This window comes from Arvicanthis niloticus, chromosome 4 (genome assembly GCF_011762505.2).
Source record: "Arvicanthis niloticus isolate mArvNil1 chromosome 4, mArvNil1.pat.X, whole genome shotgun sequence".
Taxonomy (NCBI): Eukaryota; Metazoa; Chordata; class Mammalia; order Rodentia; family Muridae; genus Arvicanthis; species Arvicanthis niloticus.
The window spans coordinates 85,477,733-85,497,592 of NC_047661.1; the positions used below are offsets into that span (position 1 = coordinate 85,477,733).

The 19,860-nt window shown below is 34.6% G+C and overlaps 1 protein-coding gene across 1 annotated transcript in view; it reads right to left on the reverse strand.

Annotated features, from left to right (window-relative positions):
- LOC117707236 (chitinase-like protein 4) overlaps positions 1-19,177 on the reverse strand; it is a 32,401-nt gene extending 13,224 nt beyond the window's left edge. The window contains exons 1-5 of the mRNA XM_034500669.2: positions 19,055-19,177; positions 10,619-10,648; positions 9,909-10,110; positions 7,446-7,502; positions 6,758-6,923 (exon numbers count right to left, since the gene is read on the reverse strand). Of these exons, the coding sequence (XP_034356560.1) occupies positions 6,758-6,923; positions 7,446-7,502; positions 9,909-10,110; positions 10,619-10,648; positions 19,055-19,079 (480 nt within the window). The 5' untranslated portion in view covers positions 19,080-19,177. The remainder of the gene's footprint in view (positions 1-6,757; positions 6,924-7,445; positions 7,503-9,908; positions 10,111-10,618; positions 10,649-19,054) is intronic.
- Positions 19,178-19,860: the final 683 nt, after the last annotated feature.

The window sequence follows — 19,860 nt, forward strand, 5'->3', positions numbered from 1 at the left end:
TGATTCTAAATCCAGCACTCTGTAAGTGATTTCGATCTGAACCTGTAATGTCTTGCAATGATGCAGAGAGATGCTGGCATTGCTCCTGTGGTTGAATTAGCTCAGAGGATCTGTATTGTGCTTAGTCAAATATTGAAATGAGAAAGTTGTAAGATCTGAGTAAGAGGTCCAAATTCAGTGCCTGTTTATAATCCATAGGACTTTATAAAATTCAAATCATGTCTTCATATTCAGGCTTGTCTCGTAGCTGTATTATCTGGATGTGACACACATTGTTTCAAAGTATGTTTATTTCTTCTGCTCATTTTTCTTCTCATATGTTCTCATTTTTTCTTCTGATATGTTTTGTGGGCATTGTTTGTTCATTGCCTTATTTCTCTTTTGAGAAAGCTGGGGAGAAGACATGAATTTGGGTGAGCATGGAGTTGGGAAGTATCTCAGAATATTTTAGAAAGTAAGTTAAAATGAAATTTTATGAAATGAAGAAAGAAACCAAAACTCCACATTTTGCCATGTGGTAAGAGGAATAAATGATGAGAACATGTTACTGGCCAAAGTCATGAAAAAATGAGTGTTACAAATCATTTCAAATGTTAAGCCTATCAGTTGTAGTATGTGATTTTAAGTTTTGTCTCATTTAATAAAATCACTCAGTTGTAAATATCAGTCAGAAGCATGATTTAATTACTATTTAGGTTCTATTTCTATCAAAGTTATTAAACATAAAAATATTGTCATTCACTAGTACTTAATATTGCAACTTTTTAGAGGCTGAGTAAAAATCCATTTACTGCAGTGATATTGAAAATAATTTGTTGCTAAGTGTCTAGAAGAACAGCCTGCAAATTAAATAGCAATAATGTTTTTTACATCCTTTTAGGAGAAATTGAATTTATTCTTTTGTCTTTCTAGAGAACAGAAAGGCCTTCTGCACACAAATAAGCACCAGAGAAGCCAGGAAAATAAATCATACAACTTCCCTCACAATAGAATGAGATGTTTAGCTGTTTTTCTTGGAAAGTCAGCAATGATGTAGTTTTACAGCGTGGAGATCCTTTGTTTTCTGATTAATCACATTCTTTCCATATCTGCTAGAATTTATTTTCTCAAACCTTTACCCCATAAAACATTGAACATCACTTCTAGGCCATAAATCCCATCCTTATGAGTGATATAATTTGTGCTTTTCAACAGCCTAAGTGACTTCTATGTTATCTTAAGTCATCTGGACAATACTGACACATTATGTTTACCTCAGTGAAGTTCCACAGGCACCCAAATCTTGGACAGTTTCTCTGTGTCAGCAGTACTCATTCTTGTTGTGCAGATGGGTTTTGTAAGTAATCTCAGTGTAAACATGTGTTACATTGTTGTAATCTTGGGACTGACTTGTTATCTGAATATTTCTTTCAAAATTATTTTGTGCCCAAATATGACTAAAATAAAATGGTCTGGGACATATTCAACAAGTCTTGATCCAGCAATGGTTGTTACAAAAAAATTTGAGCTAAACCAAGTTACATTTTTACCTCACCATGGTTGGTTGTTTTCCTGTCTGATGAAAGGCCTGCAAGGGAACACTAAAAGACTTCCTTTATATTCTATTCACTTTTTAAAGCCATCAAAACAGTTTATAATAGTTAAATGCCTCTTAAATATAATTGATATCTTGTGAAGCTAAAAGTAATATGCACTCACCCAGTTTTAAAAATCGAGTTCGAACATTAAACATGATAAAATTAGAAAAAAAAATCTTATAAAGTCCTCTATAAAAATAAATTGTGACAAGTTACTAATAGTAACTTGTCATTCCATCTCCAAGGAAGAATACATGGCATAACTGTGGCCTCATAGAATGAATTGAGTAGTGTTCCTTCTGTTTTTACTTTGTGGAATAGTTTGAAGAGTATTGGTATTAGGTGTTCTTTGAAGGTCTGTTAGAATTCTTCACTGAAACTATCTAGTCCTGGAAAATTTTTTGTTGGGTGATTTTAATGATTGCTTTTATTTCTTTAGGGGTTATAGGATGGTTTAGATGATTTATCTGATCCAGATTTAACTTTGGCATTTGGTATCTGTCTGGAAAATTATCCATTTAACCCAGATTTTCTGGTTTTGTTGAATATAGGCTTTTGTAGTAGGATCTGATGATTTTTTTATTTCCTCAGTTTCTGTTGTTATATCTCCCTTTTCAGTTCTGATTTTATAAATTTGGATAATGTCTCTGTGTCCTCTGGTTAGTCTGGCTAAGGGTTTCTCTATCTTGTTGATTTTCTCAAAGAACCAGCTTCTGGTTTTGTTGATTCTTAGTATAGTTCTTTTTTTCTGGTTTTGTTGATTTTTTGTATAGTTCTTTCTACTTGGTTGATTTCAGCCCTGAGTTTGATTATTTTCTCTCTACTCCTCTTGGGTATATTTGCTTCCTTTTGTTCTAGAGCTTTCAGGTGTGCTATTAACCTGGTAGTGTATGCTCTCTCCAATTTCTTTTTTGAGGCACTCAGAGCTGAGTTTTCCTCTTAGCATTGCTTTCATTGTGTCTCATAGGTTTGGGTATGTTCTGCCTTCTTTTTTACTAAATTATAAAAGTCTTTAATTTCTTTCTTCATTTCTTCCTTGACAAAGTTATCATTGAGTAGAGTATTGTTCAGCTTCCATGTGTACATTTGCTTTCTGTTGTTTTTGTTGCTAACAAACTATTTGTTGTTTTTGTTGTTTTGAAGACAAACCTTTGTCCATGGTGATCTGATAGGATGCATGGGATTATTGCAATTTTCTTGTATCTGTTGAGGCCTGTTTTGTGACCATTTATATGATCAATTTTGGAGAAAGTATCATGAGATGCTGAGAAGAAGGTATATTCTTTAGTTTTAGGATGGAATGTTCAATATATATCTGTTAAATTCATTTGGTTCATAACTTCTGTTAGTTTCAATTTTTGTGTTTAGCTTGTGTTTTCATGATTTGTCCATTGCTGAGAGTGGGGTGTTGAAATCCCCCATTGTCATTGTGTGAGGTACAATGTGTGCTTTGAGCTTTAGTGAAGTTTCTTTTACGAACGTGGGTGGGTGCCCTTGCATTTGGAGCATATATATTTGAGAGTTCTTTTTGGTAGATTTTTTTTCTTTGATGAGTATGAAGTGTTATTCGTTATTCTTTTTGATAACTTCTGGTTAAAAGTTGATTTTATCTGGTATTAAAATGAATACTCCAGATTGTTTCTTGAAACCGTTTGCTTGGAAAATTGTTTTCCAGCCCTTTACTCTGAGGTAGTTTCTGTCTTTGATATTGTGGTGTGTTTTCTGTATGCAGCAAAATTGTGGGTGTTATTTACGTATCCAGTAAGTTAGTCTTTGTCTTTTTATTGAGAAATTGAGTCCATTGATATTAAGAGATATTAATAAATACTGATTGATGCTTCCTGTTATTTTTGATGTTATTTTTATGATTGTGTGACTATTTTCTTTTGGTTTTGTTGAAAGACGATTACTTTCTTGCTTTTTCTAAGTTGTAGTTTTCCTCCTTGTGTTGGTGTTTTCCATCTAGTATCCTTTGTAGGGCTGGATTTGTGATAAAATACTGTGTAAATTTGTTTTGTCATGGAATATCTTGGTCTCTCTATCAGTGGTAACTGAGAGATTTGCTGGGTAATTGAGAGTAGCCTGGGCTGGCATTTGTGTTATTTTAGGCTCTGTATAATATCTGCCCAGGATCTTCTATTCTACATTTTATTCTCTCTGAGAAGGCTGGAGTAATTCTGATAGGTCTTCCTTCATATGGTACTTGACCCTTTTCCCTTACTGCTTTTAATATTTTTTCTTTCTTTTGTGCATTTGGTATTTTGATTACTATGTGATGGGAGGTATTTCTTTTCTGGTCTAATCTATTTGGAGTTCTGCAGGCTTCTTGTATGTTCATGTGCATCTCTTTCTTTAGATTAGGGAAGTTTTGTCTATAATTTGTTGAAGATATTTACTGGCTCTTTGAGTTAGGAATTTTCAATCTCATCTATACCTATTATCTTTAGGTTTAGTCTTCTTAATGTAACCTGGATTTACTGGGTGTTTTGGGTTAGGAGCTTTTTGCATTTTGCATTTTCTTTGACAATTGTGTCAATGTTTTCCATAGTATCTTCTACACCTGAGATTCTTTCTTCTATCTCTTGTATTCTATTGGTAATGCTTGCATTTATGACTCCTGATCTCTTTTTAGAAAAAAAGGTTTTCTATCTCCAGGGTAGTTTTCCTTTGTGATTTCTTTATTGTTTTCATTTTCATTTTTAGATCCTGGATGGTTTTGTTTAATTCCTTCACCTGTTTGGTTGAGTTTTCTTGCAATTCTTTAAGGGATTTTTGTGTTTCCTCTTTAAGGGCTTCTACCTATTTACCTGTATTCTCCTATATTATTCTAAGGGAGTTATTTATATCCTTCTTAAAGTTCTCTATCATCATATTGAGATGTGATATTAAGTCAGAGTCTTGATTTTCTGGTGTGTTGGGATATCGAGGGCTTGCTGTGGTAGGAAAACTGGGTTCTGATTATCCCAAGTAGCCTAGGTTTCTGTTGCTTATATTCCTGCCATTGCCTCTTGCTACCTGGTTATCTCTGGTGTTAGCTTGTATTTCTGTCTCTGAATGTGACTTGTCCCTCTTGCAAGCCTGTGTGTCAGTACTCGTGGGAGACCTGTTCTCTCTATGATGAATTTGGGTATGGAGAGCTGTGGTGCAGGATCAGCTCTGGGGTGCAGACAGAAATTTGAAGGATCCTGTCTCAGGCTGTTCCTTGGTTCCTGTGTCCTGAGGGTTCTGAGTGGGTACCTCTGATAATAAGGGGTTGTTTTACCTGTGCTCACAGGTGTGTCTGCACTCCTGGGAGACCAGCTTTCTCCTGGTGGTATTTGGGTATACAGCATTGTGGCACAGGTATTCTATTCATTTTTAATGGTGATCATCTACCCCTGATGATATCTCCAGTATATGCCTTCAAATCAAATTTCATATCATGAAATTTAACAGAGTATACCAATCAACTTGTGGGGATAATAAAGTTAGTGTTAAAAATAGAATGTGGCTCCTCTTCATAGAATATTAAATAAAGCCTACATAATAAGGAAAACTATGAGCTTTGATAAATTGCACTTAGAAGATAAATAGGCTTACAAAAGACTTGTGATCAAGGAAAACTCTTTATCCTAGGTCAAGTCCAAAAATAAATAAGGCCAAATATATATACTATGCTAGAGGAAGGCCATGTGAAACAGTTGTTTTGAAATTATAATAAGATTATAAAATGAAATACTGTTTTGAACTTACTATCTAAATCCTTCTGTAACTCCCCATTTGTGTAATATATTATCTATGAGGTAGTCTTTTTCTTACATAGGAAATTTGATATAAAAATATATGAAATCTGGAAGCAAAAATAAAAGTTGGTGTAGCCATTTGCTACTTCATCCAGTGTGCATGTGTCTGTGTGTGCCTGAATTTCTTTCTTTTTTTTTCTCTCTCTCAGGAAGAGATAAAGAACTTGTAGCCTCTATCTTGGCTAGCAAGGGCCCGCTGACTCAGATAGTAAAAACCCAAGTAATTAAGTTTTTTCTTTCATTATGTCTCTGGTGCTTTCAGCAGAAGTTAATTTCCAGAATTCATATCTTTTGGACTCTTGAGAGGAAATGAGAATTAGTTGCAGGAGGTATCAGATTCTGGCCCCCAGAATAAGAGGGTTACATTTGCACAAGCTATCAGCTTTTGGTCCCAGAATAGCAAGAGAGTTAAACTGCCAGAGCCACCAGCTTCTTGCCCCCCAGAACAGCAAGAGAGAGTTAAATGGCTAGAAGCCATCAGCTTCTGGTCCCCAGGACAGTACGAGAGTTAAAGCCAGAGGTCATCAGCCTTTGGCTTTCATCTGACTCTGTGTCCCACCTCAGTACCTTACTGTCAGATCAGGATACCACCAATTCATTATTAGTTAATGTCACAAAAGACCTAGTTTTGTCATACATCTTGATTATTATGTACAATTCTTCAAAGTACCCCATAGTTATACATGAGAATTACAGATCCTTAAGTAAACATAAAGCTCCCACATGATCAGAACGTGATGCTGTTTTGAACTCACATGTCTTACCATGTCACTTCTGACAGATCTCTATCTCTTCACTGTGACTAATGCCTCCTTACCTAATTTAATGACAACAGAGTCCTTCTCAGTCACAAGTGCTTTCTAATCCTTCTTCAAACCCAGTCAGGTACTCACAACTTTGAGTTTCTTTTGTACTCTGGTGATTCATGCCAGTTATCAAGATGTTTCATTTGTTGCCTAGATTACCTCATATGTGTCACTTATGAAGCCAAATATTCTGCCTTGTTCTTTGCTTAAAACTGTACCCATGAACTTCTGGCTTATAAGAATTGAACTCTATATGCAAACAACACAAGTAGTTGTGATACTTACTAGCTGTGTGATTCTGAAAGGGTTACTCAAACACTCTCTGTACGTTAATAGTTTTGTCTGTAGCATGAAGATCATGACACTGGAATCACTCCCTAGATGCCACATGATGATGCACTCTGGTTATAAATACCATGAAAAGGAATGTCTCACATGATTTTTTGAATAAATGAATAATAAGTTAGGACCTTTACAGTGCTAAGATTCTATAAGTCTATAATTGTTTGGTTTTACTCTACAAGTACTCAGAATCCTTGAAACAGAGAGATTTAAACCATTTAGGACCAAAGAATTTTTTGAATTGACCCACCTGCAGCAGTACACTGAAGAGATGTTTGTCCTTAGGAGGGCTTCCACGTGACCCAGGGTACTGCCAGTCTAGATTAAGGCCATCAAACTTATACTGGTGAAGAAATTTGATGACTGACTTAATGAATGTCTGACGGTTCTGAGGACTAGATACCATGGCACTGAACCTTATGTATATTGAAAGAAGTTAGTTTTAGGCATCAATGACATGGACACATTGGGAACAAAACAGTTCACAGCTGATTTTTGATTCCTTGTCCTTCACCAAGATGTCCTGTCTCTCTCTCTCATCCTTCCTTTGCACTCACATCACCTGTCTCATAATACCCTTTATATTCCCAGCACCATATTAACTACTAACAAGTTTCAATGTCTTAAGAACATTAAATACTTTAATTAAATGCTTTTTCTTATAGCTAAGAATCTCTATGTGGATGCATCCCAAAATATTAGGCTATATCTGAAATTGTGAAGTCCATATGTATACCTGGGAAGAATATTTACTGTTTTATTGGAGTCTTTATTGTAATTATTTTTATGTTAACCTATTTCCTCAATGGATTTTCTTTAATTCTCTTTAATTTTTCTTTAATTATCTTTTCAATCAGGTAAAGTAATTGACCTGTGATTCTTTAGCTCTAGTCTGCCTACAAGTACAAAAGCCAGTATCCCATGTGTATAGAACTTACGGGACAGATCCAAAGTTCCATCCTCCAATGGCCAGAAGAGTTTTTAGCTCAGTGTTCCTCAAAAATGACAGAAAAAGACAAATATCAAAACTGTTTGCCTTCATTATATAAAAAGTCAGTGTTTTTTACAAATATTTCTTATACTATTCATTTTTTTCTGACATAACATCACATTACAGAGGAAGTTTATTTTCACTATTGTGTAATTTTTAATAAACTTCTTTATTATCATAATTTTAGGGTAGGGTCCTTAATAGTAGATTTGAGAAATGTTTACCAAGTAGTATAGTGGCTGCATTTTTGAGCAAGGAACTTAGACCCATAGTTAGTTCACATTCTCCCTAGTTAAAAAATGAGAAATATTTTGATCTTTCTTATTTTCTCAATCCATATCAGTACATACTAATCAGTTCTCTTGGAAGTATACATATTCACTGAAATACTTTTTTGACACATCATATCCTATAGTAATTGATTAGCACTTTCAAGAAGATGTTAAACTTCTAGATTTCTTGCCCTTCTTCAGATATTCAGTTTCTGTGATCTGTAGTAGGAATAGACATTACTTTCAGCAATCTATTTAGTTTTGATGAGAGATATACAAGAGACATTATTAAATATAAGATCTTTTATTTAACCCATTTGCAGTTGGAAATCATAGCTTAGATTCATCCTAAATATAACATTAGTACTGATGAAAGATGCCATCTGAGTCTTCCAGAGCATTGGTATGTCTAAACTAGCTAACATATCAATTGCTGGAAATAAGTGATCAGTTTATTGTTAAATATAACAAAATTTTTATAGAATTTATTAAACATTTATAATTATTGGGCTCAATGATATTTACCTTCTAGTGGCCCACAGTTCTAGCTTCCTGAAGTAATTAGCAAAGGTTGCAGTTTTTGTTTTTTTAAAAAAAAAAAAACAAACAAAAAACCCTGACAGAGAAAAGATGAACCATACCACTAATGTTTCCATCACTATAATATCTTTGACACTGTCAGAAGAGGTTGTGTAAAAAAAAAGAATTGTGTACCTCTTTGCTATTTAACATTTGGATTCCAACCCATAAGTGACAAAAGTCCCACAGCAGAATGTTCCTAGGAAAATGGTGTTCACACAAGTAATTTAAACAAGAAGTTGTGACCCAGGCTTACGGCACAGACAAAACTAAACTGAAATAGGAGTGTGGATATAAACATAAGATCTGAAGCTTTGAAATTATTAAAAGAACATGAAGAAACCTCCATGTGATTGATTTGGACCATGAATGTTTATTATGTATCACAAACTTAAAAGCAACTATTGAAGGATTAAAATAGCTTGGTCAATTTATTTCTCACAAATACAGAAAGGGAAAGAAATAATCTGAATAGAATTAGGAGGTTTAGACTCATGAGAATAATTGCAAAGTATAATATGATAATGAATTAATATAAAATGCATAAATCAGTAATTGAATATCAAGAATAAAAATCATTTTGAAAAAAAGAAAAAAGTTTTGGGAAGACTTTTCTCAAAGAAAGACACCTATCTAACTTTTGAATTAAGCAAACTTAACACCATGATTAAAGGTTAAATTTAAATTTTATGTACATTGGCCTATACTCTCCTGTCTGATGGTAGCTATAATAATAGAAGATTGAAACTAATTATCAAGTATATTAATAAAAAATTATACACTACTGATGTAAACATAATTAAATACAGTTGCACAGGAAAGCATTATGAAGAACCTTCAGAATGGTAGAACTGCAACATTATAAAAAAAAAAAAAAAAAAAAAAAAAAAAAAAACCAGACTCTTAAGTTTATCTCCAAAGTATATATACTGAAGGTTCTTAAGATGAGGCAGTGTACCAACGGTAATTGTAGCTTGGTTCACAAATGCAACTTAAGTCGCAGTAATTATAGAGAATTAGATGAATGGGCAATGTGGTGTGCTCTGCTTATATCCAGAAATACTACTCAAACATTAAAAGAATGAAAGTTGGGGCTGTTTCTTTGCAAATATATTTATGTAGCTGTTAGGCATGGTATTATATGAAATAGGTGGAAGACAGACAAGCAGAATATGGTCTAAATTACAAATGCTATCTATGATATTTGAACACATAGAATGTGAAAATATAATGATGATTCTCACTGAGAGATAGGAATATAGTGTTGGTCAAACAACACACTGAACCAGAGAAAGAACACAACATACAAAGTATAGTGTGAAGTAACATATATCCTAACAGAGTTGTCACACTTACATATGTATATACAGAATCTAAGGCCATAAGTGATAAAAAAAAAGTCAAAAAAAATAATGATACAACTTTCTCAATTTAAAACTTAAGAATACATTGATGGAATCATCAAGCAATTTTGTTGATTCTGACATACGTTTTAGAATGCACTGAGATTTAGCAACTATTGGCACACTGATAAAAAAAACAGATATCTCTGTCCTTACCTGTCTTTCAGACCATTTAATGCTTCATAGTCAGTCAAGTCCTGCTCACTTGTATAGATGATCTCATTATTCCGCATCCCAGCAAAGGCATAGATCAGGTGAGTACACAGGCAGGGGTCAATATTGCCAGGTTTGAAACTCCCTACTGATGGTCTGTCCTTAGCCCAACTGGTATAGTAGCACATCAGCTGGTAGGAAAATGCTGTGGAAAGTTATCAGAGGAATAGTATTCTGAAGTAGATGTCTGTGACACTGTCTAATAATTTTGCCTTTATCATTTTATTTGTTGGATATCAGATACATGATATCCAGGAAGTAATGAATGCTGTGAATATTTATTTATGCTAATGTGTACACCTTACTAACCAGCCTCTGACTCCATTGCTTATAATTGTAACAAATTCATAGTCCAATCTTGGAAAAATTTTGTGCCTTATGAAAAAAAAAAACAAGAGATAAGCACAGTATTTGTAAAATCTAGAAGTTGGCAATTTCAAAACTCTCAACTCATCTTACTTGTCTGTACAGCAAAGAAAACTGATACTATTCGACTACCTGAGAGGCAAGTCTACTACATTTCCTCAATTATGTATGAACATTTGAGTTTATACATCAAATGAAAATTAAATCAGATTAGCAGATAATTACATGAGAAATAATGAATCAGGATTAAAGATTGATGTTGAAGAAAGGTTTGATATAAAACTCACCCAGCTGTACATTCAGAAGAATTGCCAGACCTAGAGAGAGAGAGGGAGAGAGAACACATTTCTTGCTTGGGATAAATTGCTATAACCATAACAATGGGTGTAACATAAAATTTGTAATCCTTGTGAACTATGTTACTAACTGTAGATCATTACATCACACAAGGGAATTGGCTTTGGAAAAAATATTGCTCCATCAATGTGTGGACCTTAAAATTATCATCTATTTATATTTACTCTGAAGTTCAACCTATCAATATTTCATATTTCATCCTTCATGTCCTAATTGTTATTCTAAATTTAGTCTATTATACATACAAGAATTCCTGACTAAAATTATTCACATTTTCACCTGCTTAGTAGCCATACATTTATGAATCTTAGTTCTAAGAGCTGTAATGAATCAACTCTTCTCTAGCTGATGCAATATCTAAAGCATTGAACTGAGTATCTCCTGGAGCTTTTTTGATGTTTGAAAACATATATCAAAACCTGCTAAAAGAGAAAATGTAATGACTGACACAAGATACAATTTTGGACTGTCAGTGGGCAGTTTAGTAAAAAAAAAAAAAAAAAAAAAAAAAAAAAAAAAAAAAAAAAAAAAATCTGTCCCCTTCTGATCTGAGCCCGAAAATTGAACAGATCCCAGGTGACAGCTCTGCCCCCAATCTCACAGAACACAAGGATGCAGGCCTCCCAGGAACTCTAACCCGAGCAGTATCTTAGGTAAGCAGAAATCAACACCCACGCCAAACATGGAGTAACTGGGACCCACTGGGACCCAAGAAGTCACTCCTGGCCCAGAGCACTGGTTCCTTCCTGTCTGTGCCTGAGCACTGAGCAGATTTTGTGCCCCAGCTCTTACCCCAGTAGTAACACCCACCTCACACAGTTCTGATACAACCAAGATAATAGGAAAGACAGTCTCCAGTCAGAGACAGGGCAGGTAGCACTAAGGAGATCCAGATGGTGAAAGGTAAGTGCAAGAATATAAGCATCAGTAACCCAGGGTACTTGGAATCATTAGAACCTAGTTCTCCCCCACAGAAAAGTCCTAAATTTCCCATATTACTAGGAAAGCAAGATTCAGATTTAAAATGATTTCAAATGATGATGATAGAAAACTTTAAGAAGGACATATATAACACTCTCAAAGAATTTGAGGAGAACACAGGTAAACAGGTAGAAGCCCTTAAAGAGTTACAAGAGAATACAACCAAACAGGTGAAGGAATTGAACAAAACCATCTAGGACATAAAAATGGAAATAGAAACAATAAAGAAATCACAAAGGGAGACTACCCTGGAGATAGAAAACCTAGGAAAGAAATCATGAGTCACAGACACAAGCATCACCAACAGAATACAAGAGATAGAAGAGAGAATCTCAGGTGCAGAAGATAGCATAGAAAATATTGACACAACTGTCAAAGAAAATGCAAAATGCAAAATGCAAAAACTTCTTAGCACAAACTATCCAGGAGATCCAGGACACAATGAGGAGACCAAACCTAAGGATAATAGGTATAGATGAGATTGAAGATTCCCAATGTAAAGGGCCTATAAATATCTTCAACAATATTATAGAAGAAAACTGTCCTAATCTAAAAAAAATGAGATGCCCAAAAACATACAAGCACCCTATAGAATGCCAACTAGACTAGACAAGAAAAGAAAAACCTCCTGTCACATGATAATCAAAACACCAAGTGCACAAAACAAAGAAAGAATATTAAATGCAGTAAGGGAAAAAGGCCAAGTAACATATAAAGCCGGACCTATCATAATTATACCAGACTTCTCACCAGATACTATAAAAGCTAGAAGATGCTGGACAGATGTCATACAGACCCTAAGAGAACACAAATACTATACCCAGCAAAACTCTCAATTACCGAGAAACCAAGATATTCCATGACAAAACCAAATTTACACAATATCTTTCCACAAACCCAGCATTACAAAGGATAATAGCAGGGAAGCTCCAATACAAGGAGGGAAATTGTACCCTAGAAAGAGCAAGAAAGTAACCCTCTTTCAACAAATCCAAAAGAAGATAGCCACACAAAGATAATTCCACCTCTAATAACAAAAATAACAAGAAGCAACAATCGCTGTTCCTTAATATCTCTTAACATCAATAGACTCAATTCCCCAATTAAAAGCCATAGGTTAATGGACTGGATACATAAACAGGACCCAGCATTTTGCTGCATACAGGACCTCAGTTATGAAGACAGATTCTACCTTAGAGTAAAAAGCTGGAAAACAATTTTTCAAGCAAATGATCCTAAGAAACAAGCTGGAGTATCCATTCTAAAATCTCCTGCTCGAGAATAGAAAGGGATGGATTCATGCGTCCACCTGTATAGGTAGTTGAGGGTGGCCTTGCCAGGCATCAGTGGAAATGGAAGACCTTGGTGCCTGAAAGCTTGGATTCTGTAATGTTGGGGAATTTCAGGAGCAGGGAAGTGGGAATGGAAGGATGGTGGGAGCACACCCTCATAGTAATTGCAGGAGGGTGTATGGAGTAAGGGGTTAGGCATCAGTGGGAGTGAAGGGCCTTGGTGCCTGAAAGTTTGGATTCCATAGTGTTGGTAAATTTGAGAGTAGGGAGGTGGAAATGGAAGAAGGTGGGAGCACACCTTCATAGAAACTCCCAGAATTATATGGCTTAGACATGACAGAGGCAGGCCACAAGAAGACTAGATTCCAGAATTCAAACAAAAAATTATCTTGGTACTAAAACTCGTTTTGAGAATTGTATATTGCAGAATACACAAACTCGGTGCATCTACTCATCAAGCAAGCCAAGCAGACCTTCTCAAACTTCCAATGTCCTGGAATTCTAGCTGGATGCAGTGAAGACACAGAGTCAGAGGATTATCAATTTACTCTTCTCCCTTCCCCTCTTCTAATATCTCAATGCCCATAATCAGCTTTAAAAAGTTAATGAACTGTTGGTGCTCCTTTTCCCTGGACATGGGGAATGAGGTCATTAATATTGAACTGTCTTTCTAGGGAAAAGCAGTGGTTTTGTTGCAACCGGGAGGATTAGCTAGGACTTATTGCATAGCCATAACCTACTGGTAGAAATATGTATAATTGTTATTCAGATGAAGTTATAATTTCTTAAGTAAAAATTTAATAAAATTTACTTTGATTTCAAATTAATGGTTTTCATTGGTATGAGCTTCTTATTGATATAAATGTGAGAGGAATATTGTTACTCTCATAGGCATTTTGCCTGTATTACACATTTAAAAATACAAGGCTTTGTCCCAGTCCTTCTTTAACATTTTTAAAAGATTTGAGATGGTTAGCCTGTGAGTTAAGGGTCTATATCAAATTCATGGCTTTGAGTTTATTGCTAGGGTGTTTTCTATCTTTTATTTAGAAATAGCTGAGAGGAGTTAACAGACAACAGTCCAGATTACCTTACATGGATAGGTAGTTTTCAAAACATCAGAAGTCCACAGAATTGACATTACAAGCATTTCTATGTTAATGTTCATTTTGATTAGAGACCTGTCTGCCCCTGACAGCTTCCTGTCTTGGATTCTAAGAGGAAATTGAGCATCTTTGGAGTTTCTCTAGTTGTGGTGAGACAGCCACTAGGCAAAAATTGCCTCTTTTCATCTACAGAAAAGTCACTGTGCAGAAAAGGACACACTTGTGGAATAGTCAAGTGATTATATCTGCCAAGACAGACTAATCAGCCCTTAATCATTCTGCATCACTAGGTCTGTCAGATGATCCTGTGCCAGAAGGCCGAATATCAGATTCTCCAAATTTTTGTAGTATAGAAACTGTCCAGGTGTTCAGCAGTCTCTATAAATTGGCTAAGTTTTAGAAGCTATGCTTTGTGCTTCCCATAATTTCAGTTAACTCAGTCATTCTGGATTTCTGACGGGGTTGAAAACATATAGTCTCATAGCCAATCCTGGCTATTTACCTTGAAAGAAAAGAGCTGAGTGGATGGTTTTCAGCTGACATTCATTCTAAAGCCAAGAAAAAAAGCCAGGTTCAGAACTAAGTTTTTAGTTAGGAGAGATGACAGAAGTTCTGTTTAGTCAACAAAGTGACAGACTTGGTATTAGGTCTATCTTGCACCTTACTGACACAAATTGGTATAGTTATGCTCTAATTGTATTTTGAGAGAAAAGTTTTATTTTAACAGGAAGGGTGATATGTAGGAGAAGCTAAGGTGGGAGGAGTACCGAGAGGAAGAAGAGGAATAAGGAGAGGAGGAGGAATAAGGAGAGGAGGAGGAGAAGGAGAGAAGGAGCTAGATGATGAGAGAGAAAAAGGGGGAACATCCTGTAGGCAGATGTTCATGTGTCTCCACCAGTCAATGAGAGTTGATATATCTAGGTTGGGTATTGGTTTTCACTTCTGATTGATATTGAGTATTACCAAACTTATAAAGCCTTTGATTAACATTAAAAATGTATAAAAGCAAAAAGGAGAAGAGGGCATGGGATAGGGGTTTTCTAAGGAGGGGAATGGGGAAAGGGGATGGCATCTGAAATGTAAATAAAATATCCAATAAAAATACATTTAAAAAAGAAAAAATCTTTTCTGTTAATGACTGTACTATTTCTTGTTTTGTTTCTGTATGTTTGTCTGTATATGTTGGTGGTGGTGGTGTTAGTGGTGTGTGTATGTGTGTGTGTGTGTGTGTGTGTGTGTGTGTGTGTGTGTGTATTTTCTATCATGATGTCTCATTAGTAACCCAAATCAAGATAACTATTGGAAAATCTTCTGAGTTTGCCTTAAGTGTGTGTTTTAGGTGTGAATCATCATCATAAATTTACAGTTTCTCAAATCTGATTCTTTTATGAATTGAGATTGAAGTCATTTGAATAAATTCCTGAAACTGTATAAAGTAACAGATACTAAGAAAATATTAAGCTTTCACTAACTTGGCTTAAAACAGTGACTAACTCTAACACTTCAGATAGCTGTCTGTCTGTCTATCTATGACAGTTCTATGTCATTAAAGAAAAAAAAAACAATAGAGGAAAAATGTGAAATGACTCTGAGTAGAGAAGAGGCAAGAAATGTGGATAACTTTATCTCAGATTCTACTGATTTCCATCCCTCAAAATAGGTTCCTGGACATCAAAGAGGATAAAGTCACAGAATTGCATTTTCAGTAATGAGGCATAGCAAGAGGTGTGGGGTAATGAATGGCTGGACAAAAGACAAACAACAAAGAACCCTTGAGTGAAGGTGAGTCTTTAGTACCATGCCTGTGGCATCAATGTAGGCATAAACATTCTCCCAGCAAGTAGACTCATGAGAGCTAGAAAAATCCTGAATAAAGTGATACAATTTGAAATGATGAATAAAGAATTTCACAGCATAATGTGGTAGAGCTAAAACTGCTTCTTTCAGGCAAGACAAAGGCTGCATTTGTGATTTTCAATGTACCTGTGACAACAATGCACTTGGCCATGTCTTTGAGACTGCTACAGAGTGCTTCATTCAGTTAGCTTTTTATATCATTTCAGACCCTAATTATCACAACATTTTCAAGGTAGTAAGTTTTTACCAGAATATGTGTGTGGCTAGTTATTAAACAAAAAGTGTTATCTACTGTTGACATATCTCCTTTAGTATCTGAACAAAACCTTTATGGCCTTGTATAAGTAAAAATGTTCTGACTCCTAAGAGTGGGTGAAAACTATCACCATTTTAAATGATTCTGGCAGTTCCGAGAGATGTATATTCTTTTCTTATACAGTAATTCATTTGTATTGTGCATGCTTCCTGTATAATCAAATTCATATTCAAATGTAATAAAATGATTCTATGCAAGACTTAGTCATTGTCAATTTACTCTCTTCAGTCATTCATAGGAAAGTCTTAATGCCAGTGTCTAAGATAGTATCTCTTTCACAGCCACTGTCTAACTATTCTGTCAACTCTTGTTCTATAGAAAGCTTTCTAGGTAAGGTTACTAAACATTTATTTTTCTATGATTAAATGTACCCAACAACTTCCTTTTCCAGGACAGAAGCACCCTCTAGTCCTATATACATACATATATATATATATATATATATATATATATATATATATATATATATGCTGATATAAAAAATTAGAAACTATTCACAGTCGCTAATATGTAAACTTGATTATGGAAAAATCCCATTCCTTTTATATCAGTATTTTTAGTATTCTGTCTTTAGTATTCATTCCAATTTACTCTTCCAAATTCTATATGATACTAGTATATCATATTAAATTTCAAGTTAAGCAAAATTGTACACTTACTAGTTCAAGATGGCACACGCAGTTGATTGTAAATTTCTATCCCAATCTTAATATTAATTTTTGAAACTCAAAAACAGATCCCCTCGTTATCTTTATTGATATCATCTTTCTCTTAGTTCCTATAGAAATTCTAGAGCTTATTATATATATTTTATATATGGTACTAACCTGGGATTATACACTATACTATGTTGATGAAAGTTTATAGTTTTCATGGTAAGTAAGCACCTTACCATATAGAGAAAATATCTTGTTTCTGTATGGATGTCGTTCCTTTCAGTAATAAATTTGATGACCTGTATCTTAGGTAAAAAAGAGTAGGTGGGACATCTGGGAGACATAAAAGATTCTAGGTTAGTACCTGGTACCACATATTTGCTGTGAATATGGGACAATGAGATAGGTGCACAGTATCTGAGCACAGGTCACCAGCCATCTGGCAAAATACAGGTTAGAATAAGGGTTTCTTTTATGTTATATCTAATCAGAGAAGAGCCAAACTATATGGACAAGATATATATATAAATATATTTTGAATCAGAGTCTAATTTCTGGGAGCATGGAACTGGCAGGAAGAACAAGTACCAAATTTTTAAGATACCAATGTTCTTGTGTGTCTAAATATTTATACCTGTTTAATAAGTGTGCAAATTCAATGTATGTACTTATTCTTGGATGAATAGTAGTTTTTAGTGTGATTACCATTTACAATACACCTCACTATTTAGCAGATATTTTTGGAAGAATGATTTACTTGACAGTTACATCAACAAATTGTAAAAGAATTTGTTATGTACTGGGTTGGCATGAGAAGTTTGTGCCTCTTTGTTAGTATTATATCTGTCATTCTGATTAAGTGAATACCTAGTAAAATACCACAGAGATGAGCTGTGGCTCATTTGACTTAAAGTTCTAAATGACTGATCATTACATATGGAATTTAGGGAGAAAATCCTACTGGGCCATCCTACCTACTATTGAATATTACATCCCCTAGAAACAGCTCTATGATGTATGGACCTTGGAGACATAATGCCATTCAACTCCTCTACAGTGATCAGTAAAACCTGGCAATGTCCACATGATCTACCTCTTGTTTCCTAATTGTTATAAAATTTGAAATCTTTTACCTCTGCAAGAGATACTGAATGAAATTATTCACAAGGTCCTCTAATCAGAGAACAGACATGTAGTACTTTCAGTCCCCAGAGCCTTAATGAACCAAGCCTTCCACCAGTAAAGACAACATCTAAAACATGGCACTCAATGTCTTTTGAAGTTGGTCATTGTTGAAATTGATCTATCAAAAGATAGGCTAGCTGATATAAAATTTTTTTGAGATATAAATTTTAGCAACAAAGGAACAGTTTAGTTTTGAAGAGGTTTTCTCTTTGTGTTGATTTGCTTTTGAATTCAGGGTATCTTATCATGTAGGCATGGCTGTATTTCTATGCAAAGAGTTTTGACTGAGCCTCTTTGATGCTAATATTTTGGATTTAAAACATTATTTAAGTAGAGCACCTCTATTGTGAATCTTTTAAACATTGTGTTTAGTCTTTTCTGGAATGAATTTATGAAGCTGAAAAATTGTGTAGGGCACAGATTTTAAGCAACTCACATATTTTCAAAAACTTGGTCTAAAATACTTAAATCTAGCTCTATGAATAGCATAATACTTCTTCATGTGTCAATTTAAGTCATCAATGGAAAAGGACAATAAAGAATAAATGTAAAGTATTTCAAAAGAAGAAGAGAAAACCAACGTTGGATAGTTCTATCTCAGATTCTACAGATACCTGTCTCTGAAAAAGTTGATCTAGAATAGTAACATGAAAATAAAAAGATGAGGAATTTTAGGCAGGTGGTATTGTAAGAGGAGCAGGGTAATGAATGAGTGGGAAAGGAAGAGCAAAACAAAGCCTTGAATAAAGTTGAAATATTACTTTACTTTTTGGCTGTGGTACTAGTGAAGGCAGAAGTATTCTTTCAGCCCATGGACTTACGAGAGCAAGGGAAGAACTGAATAAGAAAAGAAAGTTTGCAAATATGAAGAATGGAAAAGCATAAAGTTGTAGTGTTCAAATTGCTTCCTTGTCAGATCCTGTGAGGGAAAAGCCAGGCAAGACTGAAATTCTATATCTGATTATCAACTCACCTGTGGCAAGAATGAGCTTGGCCATGGTGTCTTCAGGATTGCATCGGGACAGCTTCTACTGGCGATTTTATACTCTGAGACTATGGTTTTCATAATGTTTTGAAAATGTAAAGTTTGAATCAGGAAGTCTTTGTGGATAATCTTTTAATTCATAGCTTAATACTGCTGAATAATCTGTATTACATAACCAGTACCTTTTATCACCTGTTCAGACAAAAAAGCTATTTTTCTAAGAAGTGGGTATACATTCTTCAGTCATCAAGCTAAGATCATCTTTCTAGTTCCCAGGAACTCAGCATCTCTTTGGATATTGGAATTAATACTTATTGTATATATTTTATACCTAAGCAAATCACATTCTTATTGAAAAGTAAACAAGTTTATTTGATGGAAGACATTGTACTTCCTTCATTCATTTACCTTAATCCTGAGATCGTTATTTAAGGGCAATTTTTTGTGTTATGGGCAGCTCTCTTGACATTGTCCCAGCGATTTTTTTCAGGAGAAAATTTTAGATCAGATCCTGTTGCATCTCATATCCTCAAGTACTCAGTAGTCCTTCCATGCTGTCTCATGATATACAGAGTGAGGAGGAAAATTCCCTTTTACTACTACATAAAGATGATAATGTTATAATGACAATTTTATGCCAATGTCAGCCACATATATAATTTTAGAATTCTATATTTAGAATTCATTTCAATATTCTCTTTCCAAATACCATGCAATACTGGAAACTTTAACTAAATTTTGATTTCTACAAAATTTCTTACATTCTACCTTAAACATACCTTTTACTTGCCACT